The sequence below is a fragment of the Gadus chalcogrammus genome, chromosome 3, assembly GCF_026213295.1.
Source record: "Gadus chalcogrammus isolate NIFS_2021 chromosome 3, NIFS_Gcha_1.0, whole genome shotgun sequence".
Lineage (NCBI taxonomy): Eukaryota > Metazoa > Chordata > Actinopteri > Gadiformes > Gadidae > Gadus > Gadus chalcogrammus.
The window spans coordinates 27080903-27106500 of NC_079414.1; the positions used below are offsets into that span (position 1 = coordinate 27080903).

Sequence of the window (25598 nt, forward strand, 5' to 3'; positions counted from 1 at the left end):
ATTACACCTAATGCAGTTACACCTCCGAGCCGTGGTCGGCGGTGTCATCGAGCTGGTTATCAATTTCGTTCCGCGTTTCTATCAGACGAAGACGTCCCTCTGCATAATTTCAGTTTCGGTTGAATCATTCTTGCACAACAACAAGGTTCCGTAAGGAGGAAGTCTTCTTCGTAAGCGGCGGCAGACGTTTCTGGTACTATGTCGCTGACCGGACTATGACAGCCCCCCCGACGTGACGCCATGCCTCTGCTCATCAAGAACAGAGAGTTCGACCGACCCAGCACCACGGGGGAGCTGTTCGACAGATGCCCCCACCTGCAGGTAGGTCTTCCTCATATGCCCCCATGTGTCAACATCTGCAATCAATACATCGTATTGAGGCACGCTTGTGTCCCGATCTTCTAGTGTTACTGTTGCTGTACTCTGAAGCAGGTGTTTAGAATAGATCACTGCCCTTTTTTTAGAAGTGGTCTGATTGACAGGTTGGCGCCATGCCACTAGGATGGGGGGGGGGGGTCGGGTGCAAGCCCCTTCAAGGAACCTCAGAATAATGGCAGCACAATACAACTGGCTTATTAGTAGTAAACCAAACACACGTCTGTTTTGTTCCGTTTTCTTTCCTGGATATCGTTTTTACAGGAGAATGCTAAAGCGTTTTGTTCCAAACCACTTGTTGACGTGGACGTCAAGTGCCTCTTGTATGTCCAGCAGAGAGAGTATGCAGCCACAGTACCGTCTGATCGTAAGTGTACACCTGAACGGACTGTTTATAAATGTGTTGTTCACATTCATCCAACATGTACCACACGCCATACACAATGATCTACACTAGATCACGATCATGTGGCAGCTTGAGCTTCAGTCGGTAGAGCGTGTTGACGCCTCACCCTGACTGCTCCTGAAGAGCTGGCGGTCGCCCTGCGTGGCTGACACCGCCGTCGTTGTGTGAATGTGTGCATGAAAGAGTGAATGTGAGGCCATACTGTAAAGTGTTTAAATGCGGTCCATTTACCATGACTGTTATTATCCCTCCGTTGCGCTCTAACCCAGATGCTGTCTCTGTCCTCGGATCTGATGATGCCACCACCTGCCACTTAGTGGTGGTGCGACACACAGGTACTAGCCTCCGCCCGCTGCGTCTCCACAGTCTCATCTCTGCGGTGTCAGTGGAGTGGAGCATCATTAAGTTGTCCTCTTGTTGTTTGTCAGGCAGCGGAGCCGTTTGCCTCGCTCATTGTGACGGCTCTAGCACCTGGAGCGAAGTCCCCCTTATTGTGCGAGCTGTCACGTCCCTCTCCCACCGTAGCAAGGAGGGCAGGTTCGAACCACCCACCCTACACACCTTAAAGCTGCCCCGGGCTGCACTTTAACTTCCTGCCTCTCCTGGCTTCCGTCTCTCAGCTCACGCCCGCCTCCACTCAGACTCACTTCCTGCTATTCCTTCTTTTCTTTTTATAATAGTCGTTTGAATGCATGCATGGATGGAATGACGCCAATATGCCTCAAAGGTAGAATGAGCAGCACAATGTTCAAGTAGCTTTGTTGGACTATTCCAAAGTCTTTTTTTCCAAACCCATAATAAATGAGCCATAAAGAAGTAAAGGTTTCCCAGTGAGAGGCTTTAGATGTGTGCAGTATTAACAGCCTCTAACAGAGAGCTGCGCGCTACAGAGGGATGTGATCGTGTCTGCCGTCTCCTCTTCTGTTGCAGACTGGAGCTCCACCTGGTGGGGGGGTTCAACGACGAGTCAAAGACCTCCCAGAAGCTCAGCCTTAGCCTAATGGGTAGGACGGGTTCACATTCTGGGAGTTCAGCAAACGGAAAGGGACTTACATAAGTCCATTAGTCTGAAGATAGAGAAACAATGTATCAATATATCTCTGTCGGTAGAGTAAGGATGTTCATAGAACCAACCACTAACGATCACTAGATTCTACACTAAGCTAAGTTTAAATGGGTCCACTCTGTGCGCAATGAACATACCCAATAAAATGTTTTTTATAATTGATCTTACAGCCACGTTCCACAAGCAGAAAGAGGTCATTCATCTAGAGACATGCTGCATTACAGGTAAACATAACCTATGACCTTTTAACCTCAGTGTCTGTCTATATTCTTACACATATCGATTGTTGATCTGATTTCACCTTGTTCTCTCCTGACACCGATAGAGATGAACGACGTGATGGTGGAAGGAACCCATCGCCCCGTGGTCTATGGAATAGGTAACAACACTCTGTATTAAAAGCCTGCTTAGAGTTGTTCCGATACCAGTATTGGACATGTCTCTAATACTGCCTATCGGGTATAGGCCAGCGCGCAAATCTATGCCCCGATCTGATACCGTCACATGACTAGCTCCTTTACCACACAGAGAACTTCACAAACACTTCGGTGTTCTGCTGCTTTGTTGTTAACGGTCGCAGGAGGAAAGTCGGAATGGGCAACGCGTCTTCTCCGACCTGCGTGCGTTCGAGCTTCCAAATCGGATGACATGGATGCATGGAAGCTTAACTACAAGAATGCACATGTATTATTATAAATAATAATTATAAATGTAAACGATTCTAGTAAGTGAAGCGACTATATATTGCTGGCATCTTAAGAGAACCCTTCAATAAGAACAAGTGCTGTTAGAAGTTACAATGCTGGATACCGTATCGGTATAAACTCGGTATCGGCTGATACTAAAGTTCAGGAATCAGAATCGGTAAAATACCTCTAGAGATGGGGACGTCTGTAGTGACCCGCTGTGGGTCCACCCGGTGTGTTGTCCGGGGGTTGATGTGTGCCTCTGGGTCCTGGTCCAGGGGTGAACGTGAACACGGGGGAGCTGTTCCCCGCCTCCTTCCCTCAGAAAGGCCCCGCGGAGGAGCTGCGCTCCGCTCGGACCTTCACCGGAGGACAGGTACTGAACACCGGGGCCTTCATCACTGACATGGGGTTCAGGGCTTTCATCGTCTGCCTCTCTCTGTAGGGCGCTCTATGGGTGATCTATAGAGTATGGTAGGGTGCTCTATAGATCTATAGAGTATGGTAGGGTGCTCTATAGATCTATAGAGTGAGGGATATGGTGCTCTATAGATCTATAGAGTATGGTAGGGTGCTCTATAGATCTATAGAGTGAGGGGTAGGGTGCTCTATAGATCTATAGAGTGAGGGGTGGGCGCTCTATAGGTGATCTATAGAGTGAGGGGTAGGGTGCTCTATAGATCTATAGAGTGAGGGGTGGGCGCTCTATAGAGTATGGTAGGGTGCTCTATAGGTGATCTATAGAGTGAGGGGTAGGGCCCTCTATAGATGAGCAGGCCTTCCCTTCGCTTCCCATCGCGGTCGTGAGCGATTGTCTGCGTTGTTACAAACTAGACCTACCACACTCGTTATTTATCTGGGTAGACATTTAACATAATGTCTGTCCCTACGTGGTGCGTTGAATTTGAGGTATGTTCCTAAACTCTCCCTGGGTGAATTCAATCGTACCTACCTGGGGGGGTATTCACCGCAGGTCCACAGCCACCGTTAGCCCCCCCTCAGTGACCCCTCCTCTCGGTGGGGCGTGAACCGTCAGTCGAGGTGACCAGCCTGCTCTTTGAATCCAGTCGTTCAGCTTCCCCGTGTATTTACAACCCTAAAGTTCTCTCATTGTAGTGTCTTGAACCAAACCGTGCGTCGTCTGTGTTGAACACACAAACTTGGAGTCTCACCTGTGGGGAGCCACCTCCAGAGTCTCTACCCACTCTCACTTCCGGAGACTCACCTGCCGCCTCAGCTGTTGCTATTTAGCGCTAATGAGCGCCTCAACAGCGCCCCCTCTGGGTGATGGCAGTACTGACCCTAACCATAAGCACTCGCTTACCCTATTCCTAATTTCGTAACAAAAAATTATAATTATGAGAGAGAGAGAGAGAGAGAGAGAGAGAGAGAGAGAGAGAGAGAGAGAGAGAGAGAGAGAGAGAGAGAGAGAGAGAGAGAGAGAGAGAGAGAGAGAGAGAGAGAGAGAGAGAGAGAGAGAGAGAGAGAGAGAGAGAGAGAGAGAGAGAGAGAGAAACAACAAGTGTTTGATTTCCAGATGGTTGACATCTACGACTCGAGTCGCGGCGTGGTGAAGGTCGGTCCGTGTAGGTGGTCCGGAGATCTGGACATCGACTTCTGGATGTCCCAGAGCGACGACACCATCCTGAAGGTAACGGTCTGAAAGGCTCCGGCCAACCCCGTTAAGGCATCCTCTACATTACACTCAGGGCGTTTAGCAGACGCTTCTATCCAAAGCGACTTACAATAAGTCCATTTGTCAGAAGAGAGGAACAACAATATATCGGTCGGTACAGTAAGGGTGTTCATAGAACCAAGTGCCAATCACTAACCATCACTAGGTTAACCCATTCCCCGTACACAACAAAGACAGCTAGGAGAAGATGCTACACAATGCTAAGTACTATTTTTAAGTACCAGGACGTACAACACACAATCAGTGCGTACATTAAGTGCCAGGACGTACTAGGATAAGACGCTATGTTCTCCAAGTGCTGCTGGCGTATCGCCTGACCTCCCTGCGCCCCCCCCCCCCCCCCCCCCCTACAGTTCCTGTCCACCTCGCCCACGGCGGAGCCGCCCCACTTTGTGCAGCACATGAAGTCCACCATTGCCTTCCTGCTGCGCCACCCCAGCGCTGACGCCCTGTTCCCGGGCGGACTGCCGCAGCGCTACAGCCGCACGGCGCAGGGGGCCTGGGCGCAGTGCCCCCCCGAGTGACGCCCCGACACCCACCCACAAACCCCTTCTGCTGGAGAACCCCGTCTCGGGATCAGGACAGTGTTGCCTCTTCGCTCTCTGAAGACACTGTGACCTCTGACCTCCCCCCCTGAATGCCATGTCTCAGTCTTTTGTGTTTCTTTGTGTTTTTATAAATATTGTTCTTGCTGTTGGAGTGGAACTCAATGAAAGACTTGGTACGTACGTGTCGGTACGTACGTGTCGGTACGTACGTGTCGGTACGTGCGTGTCGGTACGTGCGTGTCGGTACGTGCGTGTCGGTACGTGCGTGTCGGTACGTGCGTGTCGGTACGTGCGTGTCGGTACGTGCGTTGTTTCGGTGCGACTAATATGGAGTTTTAAGGTTTCACTGGCCGGCTCCAGTGCAGAGAGTTAAAATGACAAAAGCCTAATGTCTGCAGTCCCGATGCCATCGCAATAAAAGTCTTACTGTATCTGTTCAGTTGTTGCCGATTTGTTTTCGGATATATTGAGTATATCAAGACAATATCTACATTCCCCCAAATTGTTGCTGGGATCTGAATACTCAGTATAGTTACTGACTGCTTTATAACTTTGCATAAATAAGCAAATCATGACAGTTAAACCACAGCTATGTAGGTATAACTGCAAATCGTGACAACGTAAATATATATATGGCCTGTTAAGCCCTTTGATACTACCTGTGAGGGCTTTACAAATAAACTTAACAGATTTTCGGATAGTTACTATATTTGTACATATTTCAATTTTATACACAGGCTTAATAAATTCAATATTTATTCTCCATAATATAATTTGTATTTATGAATGTAGCTTGTCCATTTATCATTTCAATCAGTTGGCCCCGCCCTCGACGTGCTCGTGACGCGCCGTTTTACGCACAACCGTGAGCGGCGCTCTGCCGTCCAGAACACCTTCACCAGTCCTCTGCACCGGCTACCGACGCGCTTACACACTCATCGTTTTAAGTGTTTCTTACGGTAGGCCCATGCAGTTATTCGCTGTACTATACACGGCCTTTTTCTTTCTTATTAAAAGAGAATGTGAATGATATGGGGAATGCTGTACGACCGAACGCTGAATGATTTCTATGTTCTGTGGAGAGGATCGTTCCTACGGTTAGGGAGTCGTTTCGTTTCGCTTTATACGTTTACCATCTCCTCCATCCGAGAATATGGTGAACGCATTGGTGAGGCAAGTGAGACGGTTCCCATGGGTGACCAACGTGACCATGTACGGATGCCTTTTCGCCGGAGGAGACTTCGTACATCAGTTATTCACACGGAAGGAGAAGGACATTGACTGGAGACACACTCGGAATGTGGCCCTCATCGCCTTCAGCTTCCACGGGAACTTCAGCTTCTTCTGGATGCGCTTCTTGGAGCGGAGCTTCCCCGGGAACTCCGCCCGGATGGTCGTGCGTAAACTGCTCCTGGACCAGACCACCGCGGCGCCGCTGCTCACCTCCGTGTTCTACACAGGTCGGTACAGACTGAGAGAGCAGTGGGTTACATGATGGTAGCAAAGAACTCTTTACAGACGTTTCATATTCAACAACATCAGTCACTTTGTTAAATAGGCCTACGAGTTAAAAACCAAATAACCAAATGGACCTTGAACAATATATCCAATAACTCATTCATTATACTGTACTGTATATATATTGTTTTATAGGCCTAAGGTCACACACAGCTTAACTCAGTTTCCAAAGAGAGCACAGAAAATGTAAATTAATAATAACTAGAACTGCAAGCAGTTATGCAGGGGTCCAAGAAATGTGCATTTCGCCGGCACAACGCGAAGCGTGTGTTCAAAACGCTACCGTGAACCTGTGGATACGAAGGTTTTGACTGTGGGAGGTTCGGTGTGGGAGACGTATCCCCAAACGCGTTTTCAGAACATTCCTTTGGCCAGTTAGGAGATGAAAAATCGGTAATGTATCGATGTGTGTTTTTTATGTCTTCATTTTGTGAACGCGTTTGATGTTTGGATCAGGAATGAGCGTCTTGGAGGGGAAACCGGACATCTTTGAGGACTGGAGAGAGAAGTTCCTGAACACCTACAAGGTGAGAGGAGGACAAACATCCGGTCTGCTGATCATAAACCACAGGGGGCCCAGCAGGGAGCAGGGGGATCCGGGGGGGAGACCCCGGAATGTTTGATACCCCAGAATGTTGGGTACCTTTCTGTCTACCTAAACTAAACTTTTAGCCCATTTTGAGATTGATCTAAGGATATAATAATCGTACCAGTTTTTCCACAGGCTACTTGGCCGATGTCTAAGTTACACATTTATATAGTAATCTCTTATGTTTGTTAAAATACCAAATGACATGCAATCAAAATAATTATAAGAATTTTAGGATGAAGTTCCAGTATTTTGTGTTTGTGTTCATTTTTTAAGTCTTTATTTACAATATACCCTTTATATTTCGATATCTTTTACTTTATTTGGGTATGGGCATGAGTAATGAGTAATGTAGTATGAGTATGAGTAATTAGTAATGTAGTTACTTGTTATTTTAAACATGAACAGTACAGGAAGGAATGGGTGAAAGAACTGTAGGTCTGGCAAAAGATCAGAATAGTCTGAATGGACTCAAATACCACAATGCATAGCTTGAGTCTAATGATCAACAGATATGAGTAACTTGATACTAAAGTCACTGAACCTGATTCCTCTTCCCTTTCAGACTGGACTGATGTTCTGGCCCTTCATGCAGGTAAAAGTGAGACAGTAGCTCAGGAGGTAGAGCGGGTCGGCTCGTAACCTGAAGGTTGCTGGTTCGATCCCCGGCTCCTCCTAGCTGAGTGTGGAGGTGTCCCTGAGCGAGACGCCTCACCCTGACTGCTCCTGACCAGCTGGCTGTCGCCCTGAGGAGTCGACTCCGTGGTCGGCGTGTGAATGTGTGAATGAATGGTCATGAGTTGCTCTGGATAAAAGTTTCAACAAAAATGTAATACAAAAATGTAAATGTAAATGAAAAAATCCCTGATCTATTGATATAATGAAAAGTCTACATGTTGTGCCGCTCAGAATATCAGCTGCGCTTATCTAAGTAATGCAAATTTCACACGCACCAGAATACTTTAAGGGGAATCCACCACGTGATGCCATCCGTCTGGTAGCATGCTGTCTGTCAGCACAAGGCTGACGGACAGCCTCGTGGTGAGTGACATCTGGGCAGCTGAGTGACAGCTCCATGCTGCTTTGTTTCATTGTCCCCACGATGGCTCTGTTTAGGATCTTTTCACACCACACATAACTACAATTACTACTGTGATTGTAATACAATTACTACTGTGTTTGTAATACAATTACTGCTGTGTTTGTAATACAATTACTAGTTCGCTATTTTAAGCGCTTGCCAGCAGTAAAAAAAAAACGAAGAATAATCTTTCTTTGTGCACCCAATGGGACACAAAAAATAGGATCTGAATGTTGGTGCTTAAATTTAAGCGCTTATTAATAACAATATTCAAAATTAAAGTATGGCTCCATCTCATACATGACAACTATCGGATTTAAAAAATAGCATTGGACACCTGATCTACTATGAGGATTATTACTGAGACTACAGGAACTATTGTGAATCTTTTCCGAGGATAGACTTGAGTCCTACACAAAACAACATGGGCAGAGCTTCTGCGTCTGAGTGTGTGTCCTTAGTGTGTGAACTTTGCCCTGATGCCCCTAGGGGCAGAGCGGGTCGGCTGGTAACCTGAAGGTTGCTAGTTCGATCCCCGGCTCCTCCTAGCTGAGTGTGGAGGTGTCTCTGAGCGAGACGCCTCACCCTGACTGCTCCTGACCAGCTGGCTGTCGCCCTGCGGGGCTGACTCCGCCTTCGGTGTGTGAATGAGTGATGAACGGGTGAATGGGAGGAAATGTTGTAAAGCACTTTGAGTGGCCCCTAGTTAGAACAGCGCTGTATAAATGCAGTCCAGTCTGTTTACCATTGACCTCTCTTCTGTGTGTCCTCAGTGTGTGAACTTTGCCCTGGTACGCCTGACCTCTTGTAACTGTGTGTGTGTGTGTGTGGTGTGTGTGTGTGTGTGGTGTGTGTGTGTGTGTGTGGTGTGTGTCCGTCCTCCTCAGTGTGTGAACTTCGCCCTGGTGCCGCTCTACGTGCGGACCTGCTTCACCGGCTGCTGCGCCTTCGTCTGGGCCACCTTCCTCTGCTTCTCGCGGCAGAGCGGCGACGGGACGGCCAGCGCCGCCCTGGCCTGGATCTCCGGCCCCCTGGCCCGCCGCGCTGAGGCGGGGCCGGCCGGGGAACCGGGGGCCGGGGGCCCGCAGAGGGGGGCCACCTCTCAAGGAGAAGAGGGGGTTCAGCTCAGGGAGGAACGGGCGGTGGAGGCTGGAAACACAAAGGCCAACTGAGGAGAGCTGGAGCCGGTACAGCGCCGCCGACGTAAAGAGTCGTGGTTGACATTAGAGTTGTTCCGATACCGATACCAGGATCGGGAATTCCTCCGATACTGCCTAAAGTACAGTATCGGGTATCGGCGGGTACGCAAGTCTATGCGCCGATCCGCTACCGTCACATGACTCATTGACTACACAGAGAACATCACAAACACTACGGTGTTATGCTGCATTCGTTAACGGTCGGAATGGGAAACGTGTCGTCTCTGAGTGTTTGACGCCTAACTCCAGGAATATAAATGTATTCTGACAGTCAACAGTAAGTGAACCGGCTGAGTAAGAGAACCCTTCAATAAGAACAAGTGGTATCAGTAGTTACAATGCTAGATGCTGTATCGGTATATACTCTGTATCGGCCAATACTCAAGTTCAGGAATCTGAAAAAATTGTATCGGAACATCACTGGTTGAAATCTGTCTATCCAGGTGTGGTTTGTGTGATTTAATGTAAAGCAGTAATTTAATGTATTGAGTTGAATGCCTTGACACTTCAACACGTAACCTCATCTAGCCTTTCTCTACAGATGAAGGAGGTGCTCTCTGACTGTGCTAAAGCAGCTCTGCATCAACACTGCAATAGTAAAGTAGAAGGTTGTTGGTGTTCCAATATTGAAATATAATTATAAAGGCCGACTTTGTATAAAACAGAAACTTTGGAAAGTGTGTTTCAACTGTGTGGAGTGGCAGCTATCTCAATTCAGCTGGATAGATTTAATCTGATAATATATATGATATTAATATAATGTTTTGTATTTGTATATAACATTCCATTCGTTCCTCATTCGTATATAGATAGATATACTGTCAGTAGGCCTATATATATCTATGGTTAACGCGCGCTTGTTGCGCTCATCTGTTGACATTTACAAATGCCTTGCAGTTTTTAAGCGCAACTGTAAATATGACAGTATGTTGTTCACTCACCTGTTGCCAAGAAGCGGGGAGTTATCATAAGTCTCTCGCCAGCTGAAATTCGGTCCCGGTAATTGGTGTTCGTCTTCTGAATTAAAGGCCTCACCAGATCCTCCAGATGATGGAATAGGACCGGGGACAGGCGTGTAAAATTGGTGAAAGCTGACATATCCCCGACTTCCAGCTCTCTACATAGATTGGCGTAGGCACCCTGTTTCTGCCCCTGAAGTACCCAACTGGGGCTCCATATTCTTGGCTTTATAACTCGCCGTCTTCTCCTTTTCATGATTACAGCCACAGCAAAAACTGCGACCATTTCACTCTCACTAACATAATTAGGCCTGTTTATAATTAAGTTATCCATCTCCAAGTAGTTGAGCCGATGTTGAACTAAGACAGATCAATCTGAAATTCAACTAACGGAAAATGCAATGTATCCAACAACGGGTAATCTAAACTAACTGTAAGCTCCAGCTATTTACTCCAATGCAGATGTAGTGGAGAATGACAAAACACAGTAACTCTAGCCTACTCTCAAGTAAAATAAAAATAATTGCAAACCTAACTAATCTAACCTAACCGACGCAAATGATGATGTTGCGGCTCTCAGCTGTGCCAGAGCGTTGAAGTTGCTATGGTAACCACCTAGCGTCGCAGCCGGTTGCAGCCAGTGTGAGCTGCCCAGTTCTAGAACGTCGCACTCAGCCCGTCTCGTTGCAAGGCGTTGCAAGGTGAATCTTGCAACGGCTTGCAACGAGACGGTTTTAGAACGTCGCAGGGGCGGTGTGAACGGGTCGCTGCAAGCCGTTGCAAGGAGTTGCAAGGCGTCGCAAGGAGGAGTCGCCAGAGATTGAACATGTCAAATCGCAAGGTCCAGTTTTAGAACGCGGCGATTGAACGATTCCTCTTCAGCCAATCACAGCACAGAACAACTTGTCCGTCACGGCCTCACTCCGTCCCGGTACCGTACTGTCCACTCCAGCATAAAAAGATCCGAAGATGGCAGACTTCTGGTCCGAGGAGAGGGAGGAGAATTTAATTGGGTTGCTGGAGGATCAACCTGTCCTATACGACGTCGGCAGCAAGGGGTACAGCAACAGGGACAGCAAGAGGAGAGCGTGTTGTGACATCGCGGTGGCGCTTGGTGTATCCGGTGAGGAGGCGATGCTTTGTTTTTCTTTTCTGTTACTTTTTCCTTTTATTTCCTTGTTTCCTGTTTTTATTTTCGTTTCATTAAGGCATAGCTTAGGCTGTAGGCCTAATATATAGGCTTATTAAATACAAGATGTAGATGCTAACGGTATTTATCTTTGTTTCTGAACAACGATTGTAGATAACGATTGTAGATAACGTTAGGCTCGAGCTGATTGACAGTTATTTTAACGGGACCAACGGTATCTCAGTATCTTTATATTTTTTCTATCTGTATGTTTCCTGTGTAAAAACAAGGGACTAAAAATGCCTATAGGAAAGCGCGTAGGCTTAATAAATAAATACTTACTGCTGGTAATAGTCCTTCTCCATCCGCTAATGCTTTGTGGGGTCAACGGTGATTGTAAAATAGTCTTTAGTTTAAAATGTGCGATTTTTTTTTTTGCTAACATTAGGCTACTGTCTTTTTCAGAAAAAGAGGTGGGCAAGAAGATCCACTCCCTCCGGACGCAGTACAACAGGTACAGCAAGGCACCAGCTCCGGGGAGGGCCGGTGGGAGAACTGGCAGGCAGGACTGGGTACTCAGGAGGCTCTCTTTCCTGGAGCCATATATCAGGAAGAGAGCTTCTTCGTCCAACGTGGATGAAAAGGTATTTAATTAAAGTAAAACTTATCACACATATTAATTAACATTAACACATATACGGGCCTAGGTATCAAGAGTAGGCTAGAGTTACTGTGTCTTGTTGTCATTCTTCACTACATCTGCATTGGAGTAAAAAGCTGGAGTTTACAGTTTGTTTAAATTACCCGTTGTTGGATACATTGCATTTCCTGTTAGTTAAATTTCAGTTTTATCTGTCTTTGTTTACAATCGGCTCAACTACTACTTGGAGATGGATAATAGAATAGGCTACATACAACTATATACAATTGATCTGTGCTGGAATATGAAATATAAAACAATTGAATAGAATACAGCTTGATTATTAATAACACCCACACACATGATTACATTTTGTCCCACTGCCATGCTACAGCACCAGCGTCTGAGCTCATGTAATCGCAGAGGATGTCTCTGTTCCTCTTAGCCTGCAGAGTGGTGATTGTGCTGCTTGGTAGTGCAGCCTGGGCAAGGGTTGGACCGTGTTCACCAGGGCCATCCCGCTCGCTGGGAAGCTGGGTGTAGCCATCACCACACTGGTCACGTAGGACATTGTGCAGCACGGTGCAGGCGAGGACAATCTTGTCCACAGTCTCTGGCTGCAGGTGGATTTTTGTGGTGAAGACACGCCAGTGGTTTGCTAGTATGCCAAAGGCATTTTCCACCACCCTCCGTGCTCTTGAAAGCCTGTAATTAGAGATATAATGGTATTATTTCTTCCTAGTAAGATAGTCATGACCAACATTTTAAACGTTGTTTTGTTACAATGTGCTGAATTGTTCAAAAAGTACTGAAAGCAACTAAATAGGCCTGTTTTTATGATTTTTAGAAGGATGAAAAATTCGACCACTATTGTCATTGAAACGGTTAATTGTTATATCCCCTACCGGTAATTGAAAATCCTCTGCTCCTGGGTGAGGCCGCGGCTAGAGTAGGGCTTCAGGATATACTCCTTGAGCGGGAAAGCCTCATCGGCCACTATGGTGTAGGGTGAGAGCAGCTCTGTACCAGAAAGTGGTGCAGGGTCGGGGATGTTGGCTGTCTTCTGCTCAAGGGACTGCTGGAGTGAGCAGCCCCTGAGAACCCCACCATCAGACGCCCTGCCGTTGCACCCCACATCCACATAAAGGAAGCGGTAGTTGCTGTCCACCAGGGCCATCAACACAACAGAGAAGCTATGTTTATAGTTATAAAAGGTAGACCCTGAGGATGGTGGAGGGATAATTGAGGTGTGTTTCCCATCCAAGGCACCGAGGCAGTTAGGAAGTTGCCACTGGTCCTGGAATCCCTTTGCCACCTTCTCCCACTCCTCTGTGGTGTTGGGGCACTGAAAAACAAAGATTATTTTTTTAATAATGTGTCATTTGTATTGATCTATTATTTTTCTTTTACAGATTGTTGAAAGAGAGAGTGATGATGTGGAGGGACTGGACGAGGAAGAGGACGTGGAGGTAGAGGAGAGCAGTGAACCTGAGGGACAAGGCAGCACCTGCCTCGTCCCTCAGGTTCAGAAGGTCGCAGGCAGTAAAAGAAAGAGGCAAACAGAAAAGCAAGAAGATGAGGTCCTAAGTGCCGTTGGCAATTTTCTGAGAAACAGGACGGAACAGAGGGAGGAGGACACAATGTCAATCTTTTGTAAGAACCTCGAGATGAAAATGAGGCGAATCAAGGACCCAAATATTTTATTAGATTTAGAGCACCAGCTGGAGGAAGCCTGCTACCAGGCTTCACTTAAAGATAGAGACAACCAAGCCCCCCAAGGCACAGAAAGGAAAGGTAATCCCTAATAGTCACATCACTGTAAAATATCTCTGTGACGTCATCGAACACAAATGGGCGACGTTGTGTTTGTGATGCAATGGTTAGGGTTAGGGTTAGGGTTAGGGTTAGGGTTAGGGTTAGGCTACATCCATCCCAGCTATCACCATGTGATCGCTCACACCATGATGAGATGGAAATGATCCTCGAAACACGTTATCTATTGAACAGGATAACTTACTGCTCAGCATTGATGCGATTTATACAAGCCAAGAAATAATATATTTTTTAAATTTTATTGATGTAGAATAGTAATTTCAGATCATAAATATCAAGGGCTTTAACCATTTGAATTGGTGATGATAAAATATAAAGGTTGTTCTGTGTTATAGCTCGATGTTGCAATCGGTACAGGTTATTTGCCAAATCTACATCAGTTCTGTTGGTTTCCAAATAAAACTCTAAACTCATCCAACCTCCTGTGTCTCTGTCTCTGAGTGTAGATCAGGGAAACGCACTGAAGTCCATCTTAGTCTGATGCTTATGTGGGATCAGCGTTTGGTTTGTCTTATTTTACTGTAGTGCTGAGCATACAGGTCAGCATCTTCTCTGTGGATAAGGCACTCTCTCTCTCTCTCTCTCTCTCTCTCTCTCTCCCCCTCTCTCTCCCTCTCTCTCTCTCTCTCTCTCCCCCCCCCCCCTCTCTCTCTCTCTCAGTAAACTGAACTTCATGCAGCTATAAATAAAGCAGTGTGTGTGCATTCTGCAGACCCCAGTGAGTACGCACTGACCCGGCCACAGAGACGCTGTATTCTTACCCCACTGTCGGCCTGTGTGTCTATGAAGGAGATTCACTACAGTCACAGGTCACAGGTCACATTGCAATGGTTAACATGTCTCTCTCGTCATTTTCTCTTTTCTCTGCAGCAATCCCACACACACACACACACACACACACACACACACACACACACACTCTCTCTATGTCTCTGTCTCTCTGTCTCTATTGGGCTTGTCACCTTCCACGTATGTGTATTATTATCATAAAAAGAAGGTGTAGAATTGTCCTCATCAATTCTTACTTCGCCGCTGACTCAGTGCCAGTCTAGGGTGACTCCACCACAGACGGGATGAGTCGCTCTCCACACCTCATCAGCATCCAGCCCAACGCACTGCGTTGCAACTCTCGCGTGCTTTCCCTCCCCACGCCTCGCGGGATCTCATCCGGAGGCTGGGTGGTGAAGATGCTCAGAGACGCGGGTCGCTGCTGCTGGAGGAACCTTGTTACCAGGCGAAACTGAAGCTTCTAGAAACAGGGTCTACAGATCAGAGAGCAGGTCGAGTCATCGTCAGAGAAGAGTTTGCAGTTACGCGATTTGGGTTTGGTGAATCCTGATCACATCGACGTCCCGATATGGAATTAAAGAAATCGATTTCGGATACGGAGCGCGCTTTGAGGAGCTACGGGGCCGTGTCCAACACAGCGTGGACCACAGACAAAGGTGAACAGATGCAATCATACACCGCTGGATACAATCACAATGTATGCCTCTTAATTAATAAAAAGGTTGTCATTCAAATTAATCGGGAAAAAAAAATCTGCATGATGGCCTATTTTTACACCACTGGCTTTAACAATGTGTTCCTAATGGAGTTCATGCGGAACTAAAGGCCCTATTATTTAAAAAAAACAACAACACTATTTAACAAAGTCTGAGAACGCCTTGTTTCATTATGCTGCAGAAAACATGACTTCTGTAAGTGCACAGCATGGAGCATTTCTCAACTTGCTCTGTGTTGTGATGCAGCGGGCATGAGGCTGTGAGCCGGCTGCCAGTCATCAGATGTTTGTTTCGCTGATAAGGGGAAGCATTAGACCCCAAAGTTGAACCCTAGCGCGTCATATTAACCACATAGGACGTTTAAAATCTGTACATGTTTTTCAAGTGGACTCCTTGTGGTTCACTGGTTACAGTGAATATGAGCTGCAGGGTTTGGATAAAACGGAAACTAATTAATTCATCTCCAACGAGAAGGAAAACAGAGAGGCTATTTTTAGACGCAGACTGTATCGTAGCTGGTCTGAGGCCAGATTAGATGTATACAATGATATACGGAGAATAATCAGTCTGGCTGACTGTCTCTTTAGGAAAACCAATGACAAATACATGCAGACAATCAAATAAGTCCCAGCTGGAGACAATCTAACAATGCAGAAGTTAGGGAAACATAGATTATGATCTCAATAATTTAAGACAATTTAGTTCACCATATTAATACTTAAAAATATGTCTTCAGCATGTGTGAGTATTTAGCATGAGTAATCACTCTGGTGTACTTTGTCAATACGTCCCGTACGTCTTTGCACGTGTTGTTATAATAATGATGTACTAACAGGGACAGACTCCCTGAACTACACTTTGGTTTCTTCCTTATTAGTTGATAATTCGTTGTGACTTTTCTGATTCTCCACTTTCATCATTCACAGGATGTCTTGATTTGACCATGGATATGTATGTATTAATGTAAGTTGAATAAGTGAGCATGCAGAATGAATCCTTATATGATCTTCATTGAGGAAGAGGAAGAGGAGGGGGGAGGGCTCGGTCAATCAGCATCTGCTGCCGTCACTGCATTGATCCGTGCACTTAGCAGGTCCCTCCGTGTGATTGGTCACTTGGCCCTGTCAGTCAGTCAGTCAGTCAGTCAGTCAGTCAGTCAGTCAGTCAGTCAGTCAGTCAGTCAGTCAGTCAGCCAGCCAGCCAGCCAGCTTGCTATTGGACAGGGCATGTATTTAACTCTGCTTTCCCGAGACAACGCCATCTCCAGAGAGACGCACATTCCTGTTCCGGCGACTTATCGCCCTTTTCCTATCGTCAGACAAACCCCCGTCACCCTCATTGTCGGAGCAGTTAATTGGTCATGAAAAGCTTCAGTTAACAGCTTCTATTCGTAGCAGGTGTTAGTTTAGCGGCGTTGATGAACGGGCCTGTTCTGAGATGAGTGATTCGCCCCGTGGCTCAGGTGAATCACTGCTCGTGTGCTTAGCGCCCATCTCCTCATTAACACCACGGCTCCACTTGTAGAGAGAGCATGGATTAATGACAGACAGATTAAGTGGAGGCACTTTGAACGAAATACAGTCTTTAAGTAAGCCCTCTTAGACACACCAATAAAACAGTTATAGTGAAGCAGCCAATGTGAGTTTACGGTGATCAACCTTTTTTTATTCGGATACATGACGGGGGTGGCGTCTGCACACCGCACTGATCAGCGCCTTGCTGACCTTCCTCTGCTGCTTCTGCTGTTTCTCTCCTTCCTCCTCCTCGTGGCTTCCAGTCGTTTAACAGAAAACAGCGAAACCCAGCGACAGCGAGGGTCCGTCTGGGCTGTGATGGGGGGCTCCCAGCGACAGCGAGGGACCCTCTGGGCTGTGATGGGGGGCTCCCAGCGACAGCGAGGGTCCATCTGGGCTGTGATGGGGGGCTCCAGCAGACAGCGAGGGACCCTCTGGGCTGTGATGGGGGGCTCCCAGCGACAGCGAGGGTCCATCTGGGCTGTGATGGGGGGCTCCCAGCGACAGCGCGGGTCCATCTGGGCTGTGATGGGGGGCTCCCAGCGACAGCGAGGGTCCATCTGGGCTGTGATGGGGGGCTCCCAGCGACAGCGAGGGTCCATCTGGGCTGTGGTGGGGGGCTCCAGCAGACAGCCCCACTAGCCTTGAGGTGGAAGCTGACTTCCTGTTGTTTGTGTTTTTGTCCTCCTCCTCCTCCTGCTCCTCCTCCTGCTCCTCCTCCCCCTCTTCCTCCCCCCCTCCCTTTCCTCCCACTCTCCTCCTCCCCCTCTCCTCCCTACCTCTCCTCTCCTGCTGCTCCCCCTCCTCCTCCTCCTCCCCTCCTCCCCTCTCCTTCTCCTCTCTCCCTCCCTCCTCTCCTGCTCCTCCTCCTCCCCTCTCCTCCTCCTCCCCTCCCTCCCTCTCCTCCTCCTCCCCTCCTCCCCCTCCCCTCCTCCCCTCCCTCCCTCTCCCTCCCCTCTCCTCCTCCCCTCCTCCCCTCCCCCTCCTCCCCTCTCCTCCCTCCCTCCCCTCCCTCCCCTCCTCCCCCTCCTCCTCCTCCCCTCCTCCCCTCCCTCCCCCTCCTCCTCCTCCCCTCCCCCTCCTCTCCCCTCCTCCTCCTCCCCTCTCCTCCCTCCCTCCCTCTCCTCTCCTGCTGCTCCCCCTCCCCCTCCTCCCCCTCCTCCCCCTCCCTCCCCTCCTCCCCCTCCCCCAGGCCACTCTGACGTGTCCATGGCAGAGAGCACCATCTCCCCAGATGAGATCGAGGTGGAGATGAACCGTATCCAGAGGCTGAGGGAGGTTCTGGTGCGCCGGGAGTCCGAGCTGCGCTTCATGTGAGTCTGGCTCTGGGTTCTAACGCTCTGATGTACGCTGCAGTCCTGCTTTGTGTGCCACACCTAAACTGATCTCCATTCAGTTCTACTGTCTCTCTATTATTATTTTATCACCTCTAACCTGGTCTCCATTAGGACGTTCTTCTTGATGTTCTTTTGTGTTGATTTTGTATTATTCATTAAAATAGGGACTCCATAAACATGATCATGGATCTTGATTGTTACTGTACAGAGATTTACGTTCCTTGGAAATCCTTTCCACTTTTCCACAGGTGGTACATAGTAAAGGATTCCCTTAGACCCTCTGTGTGAATCTAAAAGTATAAATAAATAAATAATGTGCGTTACTCACAATGTAAAGTGTAAAGAAACGTCAAAGTCAGTCACTTATTCGCCTCATTCCTTGTACACCACGAAGCAGGAGTCTCTATGGCATCCGATACTCCAACCCAAACTCATAACAGTGTCGGCATCAAACGTATTTATGGTGGCTGGTTTCCCGTATGGATTTTCCCATTAGTGCGACCAGTCAACGGAACGGGGGAATCCTACCGGGGCCGGAAGTAACGTCACACTTTGGTGGGCCGTCGACCGGGGGGAGGGGGTCACACCCCCTTAACTTTAACGTCTGTCTAACAGAGACTCGTTTGTACCGTTCAAAAATACGTCTTTAAACATTCACAAGATCAGATCTTCTGAATGTTTTTCAGAAGATCAGTTCTCTCTCTCTCTCTCTCTCTCTCTCTCTCTCTCTCTCTCTCTCTCTCTCTCTCTCTCTCTCTCTCTCTCTCTCTCTCTCTCTCTCTCCTCTCTCTCTCTCTCTCTCTCTCTCTCTCTCTCTCTCTCTCTCTCTCTCTCTCTCTCTCTCTCTCTCTCTCTCTCTCTCTCTCTCTCTCTCTCTCTCTCTCTCTCTCTCTCTCTCTCTCTCTCTCTCTCTCTCTCTCTCTAAACAGCCCCTCAGTTTGGCCGGGGTCTCTATCGATTGTCCAGCAGCTTCACCTGTCGATGGAGGTCGAATATGAGGTCCTGATGAAGTCATCAGCGAGGATCAGAGGCTTAACCTGCAGGTCGATGGTGTTGAGGTGTTGATATCCCCGCTCCTCTCTGATTGGCCCAGTGGGCGTCCGGTCGTCGGGCAGATCTCAAGCTCCTCCCCAGCCGGTGTGGTCTCTCTTAACGAGGCCTCTCTCTTAACGAGGCCTCCGTTGGTTTAACAGAAGTTTCCGATCTGAGGGATGAGATGAGGCCGTCTGTGATGGAGGGGGTTGGAGAGGTGCCCAGTGGTCCCAGTTAAAGACCCAGTTAGGATGAGGAGAGAGAGAGGGAGAGAGAGAGAGAGAGAGAGAGAGAGAGAGAGAGAGAGAGACAGAGACAGAGAGAGAGAAAAATAAAGAGAAAGAGAAATAGAAGAGAGAGGGATAGAAAGAGAGACAGAAAGAAAGACAGAATAAGAACGAGAAAGAGAATGAGAGAGAGAGAGATAGAAAGAGAGATAGAATGAGAGAGAGCAATAGAAAGAGAGGTAGAATGAGACAGAGAGATAATTAGAGTGAGAGAGTGCCATATCCACAGAGAAGATGCTGACCTCTATGCTCAGCACTCAGTAAAACAAGACCAAACCAAACGCTGATCCCACGTCAGCGTCAGACTAGGATGGACTCCAGTGTGTGCACTGGTTCCAGTGTGTCACGCTGCTCGCTGCGAGAGACCTCGTGAGAGAGCTCAGACGACAGGAAGGACTCTAACGCAGCACTGCCACTCTCCGTATGACTCACAGCGTCCACGTATTACTACACAGAGCTACACACTGCTGCTGGTACCACACACACACACACTACACACTGCTGCTGGTACCACACGTACACACAAACACTACACTCTACTGCTGGTACCACACACACACACCAACACTACACACTACTGCTGGCATCACACAGACACACACCAACACTACACACTACTGCTGGCGTCACACAGACACATACCAACACTACACAACTGCTGGTGTCACACACACACGCACACATATTAGCCGCTAAGCGTGATGGAGTTGGGACAGGCTGATGTGGTGCAGGAGCTTCTGAAGGAGGTGCTGCTGATGGTGGAGGAGGAGGAGGGGTGGAGGGCTCCGGGATGAGTCACCCACACTGATTTATAACGTGGTGAATGAAATGGTGGCTGTCCCTGCAGAGAGAGAGAGAGAGAGAGAGAGAGAGAGAGAGAGAGAGAGAGAGAGAGAGAGAGAGAGAGAGAGAGAGAGGGGGAGCGAGAGAGAGAGGGGGAGCGAGAGAGAGAGAGAGAGAGAGAGAGAGAGAGAGAGAGAGAGAGAGAGAGAGAGAGGGGGAGAGAGAGAGAGAGAGAGAGAGAGAGAGAGAGAGAGAGAGAGAGAGAGAGAGAGAGAGGAGAGAGGGGGAGAGAGAGAGAGAGGAAGGGGGGACAGAGAGAGAGAGGGGGAGAGAGGGAGAGAGAGAGAGAGAGAGAGAGAGAGAGAGAGAGAGAGAAACAGAGAGAAAGATAGAGAGAGAGAGAGAGAGAGAGAGGATGAAGCCTAGTTAGTGTGTGTGTGTGTGTGTGTGTGTGTGTGTGTGTGTGTGTGTGTGTGTGTGTGTGTGTGTGTGTGTGTGTGTGTGTGTGTGTGTGTGTGTTGGATGCTGCAGCGCTCAGAGAGCAGAGAGGTACCGGCCTGGTACGAGTTCCTCCGCTCAGAGGGAGGGGCCTAACGCTCTGTTTATAGGGGCTTGTTCTTATGTCTCTCGGCCCCCACCACCGTGACCGTCAGAACCGAAACACCGCGACGTTCATCGCATTAACGAGCGATGCCTCCGTCACCCCGGGGATCTGGTTTGCGTGTGTCACTGTTTACGTTCACATGAGCCGGGGCAGGGTTCTCTCCTGTCACTCACCCCAGTGGAGCGTCGTCATGGTAACGGCGGTGACACCAACAGCACTCACACTTTGAGTGATGACTCATGTTTTCACAGGATGGATGACGTTCAGCTCTGCAAAGACATCATGGCTCTGAAGCAGGAGCTCAGGGTGATTGTAGCCGTGCCAGGTACACGCACGCACACACGCACGCGCAAAAACACTCACCTACACACACACTTAGTCACACACACACACACACACATGTACAAACAAACACTTACACATACAAACACACACATATTGCAGCGACGTGTTTGGAATAGCTAAGCGGCCGCTGCGTCATAATAAAGGTATGAGCAGACCTCCGCTAGAGAGACTCAGAGCTGAAGCCCGCTGTTCCTCTGGAGGCGTCATGTGACACACGGCGTCATGTGACACACGGCGTCCTTGCCGTCACCATCGATGTGACATTTCAATCGATATGAACAAGAGACAGGAGGCCAGTTGATGGTCGTCATGGACACAGAGCTGGATGTTATTTTACAAACATGGATGAGAGAGGCAGAGTTGGGGCTGGGATATTGTCAACATTTTAATTATTGTTTTATTATAAATAAACTAAAATGCATGACATTACATGGCTGACAGGAAAGGTTTCCATAGTACCTTCAACAAAGAATCCTACTGATTAATCTGTCTAATTAAGTATATTCAGACCCTTTTCAATCTCCTCCAATTCTTGACTCTCCTTGTCTTCCTTCCTTGTATTTTACTCCTCCTGCTCCCCCTCCCCTCCCTCCTTCCACCCCTCCCCCTTCTCTCCCTCCTCCCACTCCTCCTCCTCCTCGTCCGTCCGTCTGGACGTCCGTCCGTCCGTCCAGAGAAGGACAAGTCCAGGCAGCAGAAGCAGCGAGAGGAGGAGCTGATCCTGAAGATCCACCAGCTGGTGCAGAAGAGAGACTTCCTGGTGGACGACGCGGAGGTGGAGCGACTACGGTGAGGAGGTGGGGGAGGAGGGGGAGGTGGAGGAGGAGGAGGTGGAGGAGGAGGAGGTGGAGGAGGTGGAGGAGGAGGGGTGAGGAGGAGGAGGAGGAGGAGGAGGAGGAGGTGGAGGAGGAGGTGGAGGAGGTGGAGGAGGAGGAGGGGTGAGGAGGAGGAGGAGGAGGAGTGGTGAGGAGGAGGAGGAGGAGGAGGAGGGGTGAGGAGGAGGAGGGGTGAGGAGGAGGAGGAGGGGGAGGAGGAGGAGGAGGAGGGGGAGGAGGAGGTGGAGGAGGAGGGGGGAGGAGGAGGAGGAGGAGGAGGAGGGGGAGGAGGAGGTGGGGTGAGGAGGAGGAGGGGTGAGGAGGAGGAGGAGGAGGGGTGAGGAGGAGGAGGAGGGGGAGGAGGAGGTGGAGGAGGAGGTGGAGCGGTGAGGAGGAGGTGGAGGTGGAGGAGGAGGGGTGAGGAGGGGAGAGAGAGAGAGAGAGAGAGAGAGAGAGAGAGAGAGAGAGAGGAGGTGGATAGAGTTGAGAGGGGAGAGGGATAGAGGGAGAGAGAGGGGAGAAGAGAGATAGGAGAGAGAGAGAGATGAAGGAGAAGGGAGAGATAGCGGGAGAGAGACTCAACAAGTGTGTCCATGGTGTGCCTCCTGTTCTCCAGCCCAGCTGTGAGCCGACCTGCCCGTTATCTCACAGATTGTTGGGCTGGAAACAATAAACACTATTTAGTTTTCTCCCCTCCTCCAGCGTCTGTCAGCAGCAGTATGAAGTAAAGCGGGTTGACTGGCGACATTTTGTTTTTGAATCTAGAAAATATATGTTCTGAGCACATTTATTGAGAATTTCAAAATAGAAAATTTGAAATAGGCGTTAGCAGGTACTGTAGTTTATTATGCTTATTAAAGGGGTTATATAATACCACCAGATGTGAGTGTGGTCGGCCATTACAAGCGGTTTGAATATCTGCCTTACTCTGTGCCCTAGTGACATCACTAGTGGGCGTGTCCACCTAGATGTATGTTGGATAGGTCAGCAACGTTTGCTACGGTCCACTGGGTAGGCTGATCTATCCAGCGTACTTCAAGGTGGACACGCCCCCTAAAACACAATAACGGCTTGTAATGGTGGCCCTCACCCCTTTATTAAATACATGGGATATCATGATTATGAACACAGTGAGGCGATGTGCACGTTGGAATGGAAGCGTGACTGAGCCAGACGGTTTGTCTGCTGCAGGGAGAGAGAGGAGGACCAGGAGATGGCCGAGTTCCTGAGGAAGAAGCTGAGGCCGCTGGAAAACAAGCTCAAAGTGACGCAGAGTAAGCTGCAAGGAGGTCACAAGAGAGAAGACTGGAGAGAACACACCACCACACTACACTGCTAATACACATACACACACGCACACACACACCACTACACTACACTGCTAATACACATACACACAAGCACACACACCAACACACCACTACACTACACTGCTAATATACATACACAAACACACACACCAACACACACACACCACTACACTACACACACACACACACACTACACTCCTAATATGCATACACAAACACAAACCACTACACTAAATTACACTGCACATGCACACACACACACACACACCACTACACTCCACACACACACACACTACACCCCCCTTATATGCATACACTCCTAATATACACACACACACACACACACACACACACACACACACACACACACACACGTTAAGAACACACAAACACACACACGTTAAGAACTACACATTTGCTAACCGAAAATTAACTTTGATTTAGCATTTTCTTTAATTTAAAATCAGTATGATGACATCCGTGAGTCAATAATTAAACCCTCGTCTTCCTCCTCTTCGTCCGAAGCCCCCCCCAAGCCCCACCAGAGACTGGAGCCGCCGCCCAACAAGCCCTTCATCACCAAGTCGGGCGGAGCCATCATCAGGGACTGCTGCGGCAACGCCCAGTGCGCCGTCATGTGATCCTCCCCCACCTCCTCCACCCTCCCCTCCGCCCCCCCTCCATCACCCCCCCCCCCCCCCTCCCCGCGGACCCCGAGGAATGTCTCCCCTGCCCGGGGTGGGGGGGGGGTACAGGTTATGAATGAGTGAATGCTGAGTATGAATGCTATGCGTGGATTGCGCTAACACGTTTATGCACAAATCACATTACGGTTCAGTTGAGGGGAGATCGCATCTCCAGTCAGCCTGAGGGGGGACATCCCTCGGGGGGGGGGGGGGGGGGGGGGGGGGGTTCAGCAGACCGTAGACACCGCGTGGGCGAGATTCAGGCCAGGGTTTGAGACATCTGGGTCAGGTTAGACTTTAGAAGAGATGGAGACGGAGACGGAGCGCCCACGGAGTTAGCCCGCTTGGATAGCCCCGTCTGTTGTGAGGGTACTGCTGGGATGGCCCCCGGGGGTGAGGGTACTGCTCAGATAGCCCCGTCTGTTGTGAGGGTACTGCTGAGATGGCGCCCTGGGGGGCGACGATAGGAGGTCACCGCAGGAGGCCCAACAGAAAGCACAATGCATGTCCAAGTGTCAACTTTACCATACCACTAGAAAAATATCATTTTGTAATCCTCCTCATTGTGGATATTAACGGGTACTAATGCTTCCATGTAACACAGGTAAAGACCTCGGACAGTTAAGCTTTTACGTTGCATCTATTTGGTGGGGTGTCATCTATGATCCAATCAGATTCGAGGACACTGGGTTAAACCCGACAACCCAGTTTGATGATTGGAGGAGCCCGGTCCTATCAGGGGAAAGCATCCCACCGTGTCTCGCTACCCTTTAGTTCAGAAGATGATCTCTTCATCATTTACGAGCAGTGCTAACATTTAAGCTTTCTAAAAACACATTCAATGCAAATTCCCATTAACCATAGTATAGTGGCTAATCACCGAGTTATGATGAACTAACATCAATACCACTTGTAGTAATCAGTTTCAGGGTCATTCGGGATGTGTAGATAGATATAAGATCCGTTTATCAGCATTTGTAACGTCGATCTGACTCATTCTCCTCTATGAATGTCACTGTATCGCTGGCAATACAAGTACCCTACACCTCAGCGTCACAAATGACCCCACTACTGCAGAAGCATTCCACACATTCATATCAGCAACAGTCACTTTCATGCTGTTACTATTAGTACTTACTCTAGCAATGGACGGTCAGAGTGAATGCAGCTCTTGTAAATGCCTCAGTTACGCTCAGACCGAGTGTATTTAATGACTCTTGTGGACAACTTTACCTTTAATTTCCTCCTGATATTACTTAGCAATTAGCAGTAGTGACATTAAAAGGTACCATGTTATATATTACAGTATACATATGCAGAACGGATAAATTGTATATAGATGTTTCAATAAAAAGGCATCTTTCAAGAACACCCGGGTCGTCTCTGCCTCCGTTCCGAAACACGACAAACAAACTGAAGTCCAGAACAGCGGATATAATGCTTGTGAAATTTATTAAACAGAAATTATCTTGGTCCCTTCAGCAACGACATGACAGCAGCTTATAGATCAGTGAGGTAGTGAAACCGGATTCGGGGGTGGGGGGGGGGGGAATCCAGCCTCAGGTGAGACACTGAGCTGAGGGTGGAGAGGGAGGAGATACTGGCTCAGAACCGACTTAAGCCTGTTGCAGACTTGAGGCTGATTAGTAGGACCG

General features: G+C 48.6%; 3 protein-coding genes across 4 annotated transcripts; all 3 read left to right on the forward strand.

The window, feature by feature from the left end:
• Positions 1–36: 36 nt before the first annotated feature.
• ntan1 (N-terminal asparagine amidase) lies at positions 37–5458 on the forward strand. Its single transcript, XM_056587070.1, has 10 exons — positions 37–321; positions 640–742; positions 1051–1116; positions 1210–1318; positions 1712–1785; positions 2018–2071; positions 2173–2226; positions 2812–2909; positions 4071–4184; positions 4583–5458. The coding sequence occupies exons 1-10, from the start codon at positions 241–243 to the stop codon at positions 4751–4753; spliced, it is 924 nt and encodes a 307-aa protein (XP_056443045.1). The 5' UTR covers positions 37–240; the 3' UTR covers positions 4754–5458.
• A 155-nt stretch (positions 5459–5613) lies between these two features.
• Positions 5614–23898, forward strand: bmerb1 (bMERB domain containing 1). Of its 2 annotated transcripts, none has more exons than XM_056587076.1 (6): positions 5614–6237; positions 17937–18057; positions 21039–21112; positions 21807–21921; positions 23139–23221; positions 23783–23898. In XM_056587076.1, the coding sequence occupies exons 1-6, from the start codon at positions 5931–5933 to the stop codon at positions 23896–23898; spliced, it is 816 nt and encodes a 271-aa protein (XP_056443051.1). In that variant the 5' UTR covers positions 5614–5930. The 2 variants fall into 2 exon arrangements, with proteins under 2 accessions (XP_056443051.1, XP_056443050.1); XM_056587075.1 differs by lacking the exon at positions 5614–6237 and adding an exon at positions 15054–15170.
• LOC130379928 (uncharacterized) lies at positions 10803–14228 on the forward strand. Its single transcript, XM_056587071.1, has 3 exons — positions 10803–11246; positions 11718–11896; positions 13305–14228. Exons 1-3 carry the CDS (start codon positions 11093–11095, stop codon positions 13695–13697), a joined length of 726 nt encoding a protein of 241 aa, XP_056443046.1. The 5' UTR covers positions 10803–11092; the 3' UTR covers positions 13698–14228.
• Positions 23899–25598: the final 1700 nt, after the last annotated feature.